The sequence below is a fragment of the Nyctereutes procyonoides genome, unplaced genomic scaffold (assembly GCF_905146905.1).
Source record: "Nyctereutes procyonoides isolate TBG_1078 unplaced genomic scaffold, NYPRO_anot_genome, whole genome shotgun sequence".
Taxonomy (NCBI): domain Eukaryota; kingdom Metazoa; phylum Chordata; class Mammalia; order Carnivora; family Canidae; genus Nyctereutes; species Nyctereutes procyonoides.
The window spans coordinates 34697419-34708034 of NW_026575133.1; the positions used below are offsets into that span (position 1 = coordinate 34697419).

The 10616-nt window shown below is 66.4% G+C and overlaps 1 protein-coding gene and 1 long non-coding RNA gene across 3 annotated transcripts; one reads left to right on the forward strand and one right to left on the reverse strand.

Moving 5' to 3' along the window:
• The first annotated feature begins 943 nt into the window (after positions 1 to 943).
• On the forward strand, positions 944 to 3668 carry LOC129493917 (uncharacterized). Of its 2 annotated transcripts, none has more exons than XR_008661229.1 (3): positions 944 to 1523; positions 2446 to 2809; positions 2918 to 3668. It is a non-coding gene; the product is annotated as an uncharacterized LOC129493917 (long non-coding RNA). The 2 variants fall into 2 exon arrangements; XR_008661230.1 differs by having other exon boundaries at positions 944 to 1233.
• A 458-nt stretch (positions 3669 to 4126) lies between these two features.
• Positions 4127 to 7962, reverse strand: LOC129493907 (proline-rich protein 2-like). Its single transcript, XM_055300591.1, has 2 exons — positions 5898 to 7962; positions 4127 to 4471 (listed from the first exon to the last, which is right to left on the reverse strand). The coding sequence occupies exon 1, from the start codon at positions 7915 to 7917 to the stop codon at positions 6925 to 6927; it is 993 nt and encodes a 330-aa protein (XP_055156566.1). The 5' UTR covers positions 7918 to 7962; the 3' UTR covers positions 4127 to 4471; positions 5898 to 6924.
• Between the last annotated feature and the right edge of the window lie 2654 nt (positions 7963 to 10616).

The following is a 10616-nucleotide window of genomic DNA, read 5'->3' on the forward strand; positions in this document are numbered from 1 at the left end:
GACGGGACGAGATGCCTCCCGGGGAGACGACCCGCGCGGGACGTGGGCCACGATCCTGGTGTTTGCAGGCGCGGCTCTCCCAGTCTGCCCAGGAGCGGCGGGCGGGCAGGGACCCTCGGGGGCGGCAGGGGAGCGGGTGGGAGGCGCCGCCGGGGCTGGCGTTAAGTCCCAGCGCGTTGGGACAGGATTCACTCACGGCCAGTGCGCAGCCCGGCGGCTCTCAGGGCAGTCGTGGGACCTTCACCACTGCGTGATTCCAGGAGGCCTGCGTCACCCGGAGGACCCGCCCACTGACGGCAGCCACTCCTGCCCCCGCCCGGCCCCCCGACACCAGTCCTCGGTCTGTCTCGACGTTTGTCTGCCCTGGACGTTTCACGTACACGCGATGCTCCCACACCGGCCTTGTGTGGGGCTTCTGGCCGTGAGCACGTGCAACGTGTGCTAGATTCTTCCAAGAGCCCCTCTGGTGCTTCTCCCATCAGACCTGGGCTCTGTCTCCTGCTCCCTTTGCCTCTGGGCTGCCCTTGTCTCCCGCAGCACCCGAGGGAGCAACGTGGTGCCGCCCCATCCTAAGCCCACCCCGGGCCCCCTGCAGCTGGGGCCTGCTGCTGCTGCGAGCACACGCCTGTGGGTGCTCACCGGGGCCCTGCAGTCCCCACGCTCTCCTCAGCCCCAAGGCCATCTCTGCTTCAGTCCCATACCAGCCTCCAGAGCCAGAGCAAGGGAGGCTGTGGCACCCGAGTCTCCTCTACGCCGGTCTGGGCCTTCACACTTACCAGCCCATAAGCTCAGCATCGGACCTAGCCCAGCTCAGCTCAGGGCCCAGCAAGGACCCAGCCCAGGCTCAGCCCAGGCCCCAGCTTAAGGCCCAGCAAGGACCCAGCCCAGGCCCCAGCTCAGGGCCCAGCAAGGACCCAGCCCAGGCCCAGCTCAGGGCCCAACCCAGCACCCAGCTCAGCCCAGGACCCAGCTCAGGGCCCAGCCCAGCACCCAGCCCCGGACCCAGCTCAGGGCCCAGCCCAGCACCCAGCTCAGGGCCTAGCCCAGCCGAGGGCCTAGCTCAGGACCCAGCTCAGGACACAGCCCAGCTCAGGACCCAGCGCATTCAGCCCGGCCCAGGTCCTGGACGTCTCGTAAAGCAGGGAGTGCTTGTGGGTTGGATCCTGTGGCGCTTGGTGAAGTGCACATTGGAGGAGAGGCCAGGAGAGGACCTGAGCCATGCAGCTGTGGAAGGTAGGACCAGCCTTTCCCTGGGTGGAGCCAGTGGGTGGGTCAAGGCCAGGGGTGGGATGTGCCACAAGTCATACATGGCTGGTCACAGTCCACTCAAATCAGCATGAGCTTCCAGCGCGTGGAGCCAGCCCACGTCCGTCCGGGGACCTAAGGCGGGTAGTGACCTGAAGTCAGCTGCGTTGGCGCCGTGGGAAGGAGCGAGCACTACAGTTGGTCCTGGCCCTTCTGAGCATCGGTCGCTGAGCATTTCCCAGCGCACCGCCCCTTGCATGGATTTACTGCACCTTAGGGTAGATTCGGGGTTCCCCGGAACAACGGCCACCTCACCCCTCTAGTACTGCAGGTCCTGTGGTGTGGACAGATGTCACCTAGGGAAGAAGGGGCCTGGGCCCACGTGGGCTCCACGTGCAGTGGGTGTTGGGAACCTTGATTAGGAGCAGCCCCGGATGGGACCCACCTGCTTCCAGCAGGGACTCAGCGCCCACACCCCGGACAACTGGGCCCCACTCTGGGGCCAGAGCATTTGCAAAGGATGTGCCAGGGTGGGGCGGCCTGACCCGGTGCTGGCTCATCCGGGGAGCTCTCTAGCCCCCTGGAGGACCCCCAGCACAGCCGGGTGTGATCACTCTGTCCCATGAGCACGGGGTGGGGGGCTGGGTCCGGGGGATCCAGTGGTGACTGGATAGGCTCTGTCCTCAGGCAGCCGTAGGTAGCAGGGGAGGGAAAACATGAAAGGAAAAGGAACAAGAAGACAGCGTGTTTAGTGCAGGCCGCAGGGGCGGGAGCGGGAGCTCGTCTGAATCTCCTGGGCCTTCTCCGGGACTAGGCTCCCGGCACCCTTGCCTCCAAGGCTCCTTGACTGACGCTTTCCCAGTGAGTCCCGTTCCCGGCCACCGAGGCCCTCCCAGACACCGGCTTGCTGGCCGGCCACATGGACAGGCTGCTTCGGGGCCCTGGGGACGGCCAGGGCTGGGGCTGGGGCCGGGGCCCACCCGCTTAGCGGCCGCCCTTCTGCCCTGGGCCCAGCCCGTGGCCGGCTCCTCTGTGGGCATCTGGGCTGGCGGCGCGGCACGGAGACGGTGCCTGGGAGCGCACTTCCCCTGCGGTGTGGGCAGTGCCGCTGGAGGGCAAAGTTGGCTTCAGTATCGAACTGGATGGGGCATGTACACTGTGGATTTTATTGTTTTAAGATTTTATTTATTTATCCATCAGACATGGAGAGAGAGGGAGAAGGAGCTCCCTGCGGGGAGCCCGATGCAGGACTTGATCCCAGGACCCCGGCATCACGCCCTGGGCCAAAGGCAGACACTCACCCACAGAGCCCCCCCGGGGACCCCAAACTGTGGATTTTAAGAGCTCAGAGCAGCATGTGAGAAATCTTGCAAGGCTTTACCCATCTTATCCGTGAGGATGGCCCAGGAAGCTGGCAAACGCTGGAGCAGAGGCGAGCAGCGCCCGGGCAGGTGGAGAGCCCGTCCCTCCTGGCAGCAAATCACCTCCGCCGTGGGACACAGCGGGGCTGGCGGTGGCCACAGATCCCTCAGCCTCAGAGCTCACACACACCTTTCCAGGGCAGGTTCCCCCCCCCCCACCCTTTCTTTAGTAACCTTTCCACCGAAGAATAACGTAGGCATGGAAAGAGCTCACAAATTGTAAACGCACAGCTTTGGTGCATTTAAAGGAGCGACCACACACAGAATCCGCCATCCAGACCAGGACACGGACGGCTTACCGGGCCCCTCCCTGCCTCCTCTCAATGACCCTCGCATAGGGAGCCATGTCACCGACCTCGACCAGCACCTGCAAGCTCTGTCCTGGGGTCGAGCCCCCATCGGGCTCCCTGCTCCGCGGGAAGCCTGTCTCTTCCTCTCCCTCTGCCCTTCTTCCTGCTAGTTCTCTCTCTCTCTCTCTCTCAAATAAATAAATAAATAAAATCTTAAAAAATAAACCCACCCCACTTAGGTCGTCCCTGTGCACCGGTGTCCACAGCAGCTTCACCTGCACTGCCCACACGGGGAAGCCGTCCACACAGCCTGCAGCAGGTGAACGGGTATATGAGCCGCAGCTCATTGGGACTGTGGGATATCGCTCAGCACGAAAAAGAGGCCATGGAAAGACAGGGTGGGAGGAGGGGGACGCGTCTTACTCAGTGAAAGATGTAAACCTGAAAAGGCCACACACCGTGAGATTCCAGCTCTGACCTCCTGGGAAGGGCGAGGTTACAGAGACCGTGGTTACTAGGGGCTGGGGAAGGAGGAGGGATGAGCCAGCGGAGCATCGAGGATTCCTGTAGGGCAGCGACACTCCTCCGCGTGATGCCCTCTGGATGGATCCACGCCGCCACACATTTGCGCGAACCCACGAAGTGCACAACACCAGGAGTGAGCCGGCCGTGAACGGAGGGTGTGGGGTGGCTGTGAGGTGTTACCGTGGGTCTGGGTCTGGGGAATCGTGTCCCGCAGGAGTCGGGGGGTTGCAGCTGTGCGTGCGTGGGGGCGGGGGCGCCTGCGAAGTCTCTGCACATTCGGTTCAATTTTGCAGCAAACCCGAGACTGCTCACAAAATAAAGTTTATGGATTAAAAACACGACCTTGAGAAAAGAAACAAGAAATGAAATACCATTCCGTATGATCTCATTTATATAAAAGTGACTTTATAGAATTTATCGAGATGTCTGTTTTAGCCTAATACGTGGACATTTTCAAGCAGCGCATGGGTGCTGGAAAAGAGGGTGCGGTCACCACTTGTAGAGCGTGACGTGTATCACGCAGGTGAAAAAACATATGACATTGTAAAGGTTTATACGCCTGCATGTATATTTTCAATTATATCAAGGTTCAGTAGTGAAATCTCTAATATTTTTGTGCGGCCAAAGGGTTTTTCTGGACAGAACTCAAGTGCAAAGGAATTGCTTTATTGAAATCCACGGTAGTTGCCGGTGGAGGTGTGCCTCTCCGCCATCCCCGCTGCCCTCCTGGCCGCCCCACTCGCCCGAGATCCCGGGGGTCCCTGTTGGACAGGGTTCACCTCCCTGGGCGTTGCCGGGCCACCTCCTCGCCCCCAGGCCGGCCGCACCCCTGCTCTCCGCTCCAGGGGCGGCGTTCACTCCGCGGGTGCTCGGTGTCGTCGGTGCCGGGATGCCGATTTCCGTCTGCTGCTTTGGGCCGTTGTGACCTTGGGAGCAGGGGTGCGGCTTTACCTCTGCCCTCGAGTGTGTTCCCATCGCTTTCTCCTCACCCTGGTTTTGAGAAGAGATGGTTTCCCCATGTCGGTGTTCACGCAAAGTCACTGGGGCCTGTGCCTGCATTGGGAGGCGTTTACATGGCCCCGGCCTGGCTGTTTTCCTGCCTTCTCTCCCACAAACCCACCCTCCCCTTGCAGACAGGACCCAGGGCCCTGGCTTTGGTCCTAGCCTGTGGGGACTGAGCTCTGGCACCAGGACCGGGCGGGACCTGGGGTCGAGGTGTGGGTGCTTTTGGCAAAAGTCGAGCTCCTGAGAGCCCTGCCTGCAGCCTGCGGCCCCTCAGTGTCCCCACATGGCCCAGGGCGGAAGGGCCGCTGGCGGGGCTGGAGGCAAGGGGAGGGCTGCCCAGTGTGTGGGGTCTGGGCTGCGAGGGCGCAGGCGGGCCGTGGCCTCTGGGAGCCATCTGCTCAGGCCCGGCCGGGTTCCAACCCCTGGTCTGTGCCCCAGAGCATCACCTCCCGGCCCCGACCCCGTTGTCCACCTGTCCTCCTCCCGTCCTGGAGGACGGTGAGCACACGGCGGGTACGTGGGCCCCCAGCGCCTGGCAGGTGGGAGCGGCCTGCATGCCCAGGGACCCTTCCCCTCCTGGGGGGTGGGCTGACGCAGCGCCAAGGCTGGGGCCCGGCTGTCCCCACCCGACACCCCTGGCCGCTGGCCATCTCTGGCCGCAGCTGGGGGCAACTCTGGGTGGGCAGCTGAGGCCTCGGCGTCCCGGTGCCGCTGCCCAGACTGAGCACACGGGCCTGCGTCCGAGCTCCGTGGTCGGGCCGGAGACACGAGTCCTCCTCCCTGGAGGCCGCTGCTGGGTGGGGGCTGCTGGGCCTGACACGCCACGCACACGCTGTCACCACCCGCTCCCCGGCAAAAATCTGTGCTCCCCCTGCCTGATGCCCCCCCCACTCCCTGACGCCCCCCCACGCCCTCCTCCTTCCTGACGCCCTCCCATGTGCAGTCTTGCCCCTCGCTGAAGACCCCTGGCCCCCGTCCCCACACCTGGGTTGGCCCCCGGTGCCTCATCTGCACTTGGTAGACCCTGGGCTGGGGACACCTGTCCCGCCCCAGGTGGCTCCCGGCCCAAGTGTCGGGTAGGGATTTGTTCAGTGAATCAGCGGCCGAGCCCCGGGTCCCAAAGGGGACAAGCCACAGCCTGGAAAGAGGTATTTGCAACAAGGGACAAAACCTACACCCAGGACAAGGAGCCCCCCGCGAAGTGGTTACGGAATAGCGGCGAGCCCAGGAAAGTGGACAGGACTCTGTCCCCGGGCACACGAAGCCCGCAGACCGTGCCCGGCACCCTCGTGGTCAGGGCACACAGCGAGTTACCACGACGGCCGCCGGTGGGCGCAGCTGCCGTGGGGACAGCACGAGGACGCGGCGGGAACTGGGGAAGCCGCTCGGGGAGCTGGTTTTGCGCCGTCACCTGGAATTGCAGACCCTCGAGTTGGCGTCATCTTCGATCCCCGGAGACATCGACCATGGGTACGGCACCAGGACACGTGGCCACGCGGTCCTCGCAGCTGGTGGCTCACAGCCGGCAACGGGGCGTGGAGGAGTGGGGAGTGGTTGGGGGTGAGGCAGGAGGCCCGGAGGGCAGGGCTCCCCCCACTTTCACGTCCTCCTCGCCCCGCTGTCTGCAAGATGAGTGGGGGAAACTGAGCCACGGGCCAGGGCAGCTGCGGGCACGGGCACGGCGGATTGGAGACCCCGTGACGAGGGTGGGCGGCGGCGGTCCCCTCGGCGCCGGGAGCAGAGCTGGGCTGAGATCGTGGACTCCCGCCGTCTCCAGGTGCGATTCAATGTTACGGTGAAGCCGCCTGAAGCCAACCGGAGCCGCGGGGATTGTCTTTTCCCCTTAAAGCTGTTCCCGGGGTCTCAGGGGCAGGTCTGGGCCCCTTGGGGTCCTCGGGACCCTGGGCCCGGGCGCTGAGACGGAGCACCCGGCCGCGGCCTCCCCGGACCCCGACCTGCCGTCTCCAGCAGAGCCCTGGGGGCCGCGCGTCTGGGACCCCGGCCCCTCCTGCGCCCCCGGAGCCGAGGCCCGATCCGCCGGTGAACGCCGGCACCTGGGCCGCAGGCCGCCGGCATCGCGGGCCCTTCTCCGCCCTGGCTCTCCGGGCCGCCGGCCGCCTCCCCCCCACCCGGACCCCGGCCGGCGAGCGGCGCCACCTGACCTCGCCGGGGCCACACGCCGGCCGCCCGCACAGGGCGATGGCCTCGCGGTCACCTCTGCCGTCGCTGGAGCCTCGGGCCCGGGGGCACGTCCGTGACCGTGGGGAGGGCGGGGGCCGCTGGGGCCGGGCTGCAGAGGCCGACGGGGCCCAGGGGTGAGGAGGGGCCTGCAGGCCTCCCCGGGCCCGGCGCGCTCGCAGCCTGGAGGCCTGGCGGGGCTGGTCTGAGCCCCCGGGGCCCCGCGGGCGGCGGGAACCGAGAAGGGAGCCTGGGGCCGGTCAGGGGCTCCTGCCGCGGGTGCTGGGCTCCGGGCGCTTCGGCCACGAGGTCGGGGCGGGGGCCCCGCAGAGGCTCCCACAGGACGCGGGATGAGGGCTCCGGGACGCCGCCCGCTGCTCCCACTGCCCCGGCGGAGTGCGTGTGAGTGCGCGTGAGTGTGAGTGTGTGGGTGCGTGCGACTGCGTGTGAGTGTGCGCCCGCCGAGTGTCGTGGGGTGAGCGTAGGCGCCCTGGGCCACCGCCCCTCAGGGCGCCTGGGAGCTTCGCGTCTTCCCTCCGTCCGGGCGCAGGACGTCCTTGAGCTACATCCTCCTGCCTTAGGACGGAGGCTACCGGATTTCTCAAGCCACGGACGGCGTTTATGATTTTGTTAAAATGCGTGTGTCCTAGGAGCTCTTCTGCACACACGAGACGCTCAGGGCTCGGGGTGTGACCACGAGGACTAGATTGCCCTGGTGGCAACGGGACAGCGTTGGACGTCTCCAGCGGGCGCAGCACCTTGCGGCTCCCGGGTGGACGTGCGGGCCCCCTCGGGTCGGCCGGGTGCACCCTCAGGCCCCCGTGCCCCTCTGGGCTCCCTCCCGAGGCCTCTGTCCCTTGTGTCCCCTGCATAGTGAGACCAGAGACTCCGCCAGCCCAGGGCGGAGGGCAGACACGCAGGGGCCGGGGGCGGGGGTGAAGGGATCCCCTGGAGGTCACGATGGAGGGACCGGCTGGGGTGGTCCCGGATGCCCGTCCTGCGGGATGCCCGTGACATCTGCTGGGCTTGGTCCTCAGGGGCCTGGGCACATGGCCGCGCGGGGGGGGGGGGCAGGCTTGGCTGAGGGAGCAGGGGAGCTGGAGAGAGCGCGAGAGAGCGAGAGAGCCTGTGGGTGCTGGGCGTGGACCCAGAGGCCTGGCTCCGAAGGCAAAGTGGGTGCAGACCCTGGGACGCAGTGGGCCGGACACTGACGCTGGCCGTGAGGACCCGGTGGGAAGGGACGGGGGAGCCATCCGAGGGGAGGCCTCGGTGTTCCTGGGGGGAGTCCAGAGCGGGGTCCCCGGGGGCCGCACCTGCACTCCTGCTCCTCACGCCCCCCCTGAGCCCACGGCCCCCTGCCTCCGGCCCCGCCCCCTTCCCCCCCCGCACCAGCGCCCGGGCCAGTCCCTGTGAGCCTGGCCTCCCCGGACACCCGCAGGCTGCCCCTGGGCCAGCAATCATGGGGCCGACAGGCGGAGGAGGGAGGCTCTTCTAATTCCTGCAAAGACAGCTGCTGCCGCACCAGCTTCCAGAAGCTTCTGCAGAGACCACCTGCTAGAGCACCAGAGAATTGGGGAAGCAGCTGACAGGCAGAGGCCAAGCCAGGCCAAGGCCGGCCCTGCACACATGTGTCATCAGCACGGGTCCCCCCCAGCCTGGGGTCGCCCTCACACCCCCCCGCCCCACCCCCATCCAGTTTTGTCGCAAAACGTGTCCCGGGCCTGACTGCTTCTCAGCAGCTACCCCCAGTCGCTTCGCCATCAGAGAAGGAAGCAAAGTCCTCCCTCCGCCACCCCACTGTGTCCCCCGCCCCCATGCTCCCTCCTGGCCCGGTTTCCGCACCTGTGGCCACGCTGACCTCTTGGCCGTCCTTGGATGGTCTGGGCACAGGGCTGCCCCAGGGCCTTTGCACTGCCACTTGGCTGTCAGGCATAGCTTCCCTGGCACACACGCCCCCTCAGGCAGAGGGAGAAGCAGGCTTCACGTGGGGACCCGGTGTGGGACCCGATGCCGGGACTCCAGGATCACGCCCTGGGCCAAAAGGACACGCTCCACCGCTGAGCCCCCCAGGGATTCCCATGCTTGCTTTTTAAATTAGGCTTAAAATTTCTGTCCTGAGCCCACAGAGACCCCACCTGCAAGAAAGCGGGGTGGCCCTCTGTCTTGGGGGCCGGGGCCACGCTCCCTCCTGCACGGTGGCCTCCTCGGGGCCACATCCTCCCCTCCTCGGCTTTGGGACCAGACGGGCGTGCAGACGGGCTGCCCGGGCCCAGCGCTGGGCAATGCAGGGCAGGTGGGGTGCGGTGCCTGCGGCCCCCCGGCCCCCGAGGGCCCCTCCCAGCCCCAGGCAGGGGTGAGGCTGTGGGCGGCCCCGCGGCTGCTCTGACGCGTCTCCCGAGGGCTGGAGCCCGCTCTGAGGCCCAGCAGGTGTGGCCGGGCAGACAGCCGGGCTGCCGGGGATGCCTGCGGAGTGAAGTCAGCTGCCAGCCCTGGCCGCGGGCCGCACCCCGGGCTATTCTGGGAGCTCAGGGCCTGGCCTTGGTGCTCCTGCCCCCTGGATCCTGGAAGTCTGCTCAGGAGTGTGGGTGGCGGTCCTGCTGCCTCGCATCTGTCCCCACCCCCGCCCCCAGCACAGCCGGCCCTGGCCTAGGTGGGGACGGCTGCCCGGCCCGGGAGAGACTGGCCTCGTGCTGGGACCCCCGAGGGGACAGGCTGGCAGGGCGATATGGGCCCCGTCCCCGGCTGGCTGCTGCTGGGAGCCCCGAGCCCATCCCCCCGATGCTCCAGGGCAAGGCCCCCGCCCCCGTGGCAGGGAGGGTTCTGGAAGGTTCTCCCACTCCCTGCCCATCCCAGGGGAGGTGGTCAGGGTCGGAGAGGGCCTGCTGTCCCTTGCCCTGCTTGTAAGCACACGGGTCACTATCTGGAACGGAGAACAGCTCCTTGTACAGCGATCAGCCCCCCGTGTCCACACCTTGTCAGGTGGAGGGACATACAGGGTAATGCTGAGTGAGGGCCCCGCCGGCCCCGGGCCAGGGTGACGATGGGACGCCTCAGGAGGGGCCGACGAGGAGCCAGTGGGCTTGGGCCCAGCCAGGCGTGTGGCCCTGGGGAGGACAGTGGGTGTCCCGGGCGCACCTGCCTCTTACCTGTGGGCGTCGCTGGGCCTACCCTGCTCCTCGGGCTTCCTGCCCCAGCAGCCGCCCCCTCCAGGTCGCAGGCAGGCAGGACCCTCCGGGAGGGCAGAGACCAGCCCCTGGGCTGCAGGGGGTGGGGAGTAGGAGTCCTCTGGGCGTCTTCTGCGGCGATGAACGCCCTGGTGCCCTCGAGGGGGGCGGCCCTGCACCCAGGGAGGGCATGGCTGAGGGGCTCCCAGACTCCCATTGGGGGTCAGCGAGGCTCCACGCGGAGTTGAGGACCTGGGGACAGACCCAGGAGACGGCCATTCATCGAGGCCAGGGCTCACGTTGTCATGGCGTGGGACCGCCACGCCCCGGGGGCCCCAGGTACGCTGAGAGCCTGACTTGGGCTGGGCGGGGACCGACGTGCCGGGCCGCACGCCTCCTTCTGGCCCACAAGCCAGAGCTCGGGCGTCTCTTGTGACTTGACACACGGATAATTTAAGGTGCAGTCAGCGGTTCTGTAGGACTCACTGCTGTCCTTCCCCCTGCGCTGCGGGGGCTGCTTCCCTGCTGCTTGGAGCATGTGCATGCGTGTGCATATGGCACCTGTGTCCTACATGCATGTATATTCATGAATGCTTCTGTGTGCACACGAGTGTGTACCTGGGAGCATGCCCAGGATGGATGCATGTGTGTGTGTGCATGCGTGTACATAGGCTTCTGTGTCCTACACACGTGTACACACATGAATGCTTCTGTGTGCACACACATGTATGTGGCTGGGAACACATCCGTGTACACTGCATAATGCATGTGTGTGCATGTGTGTCTGT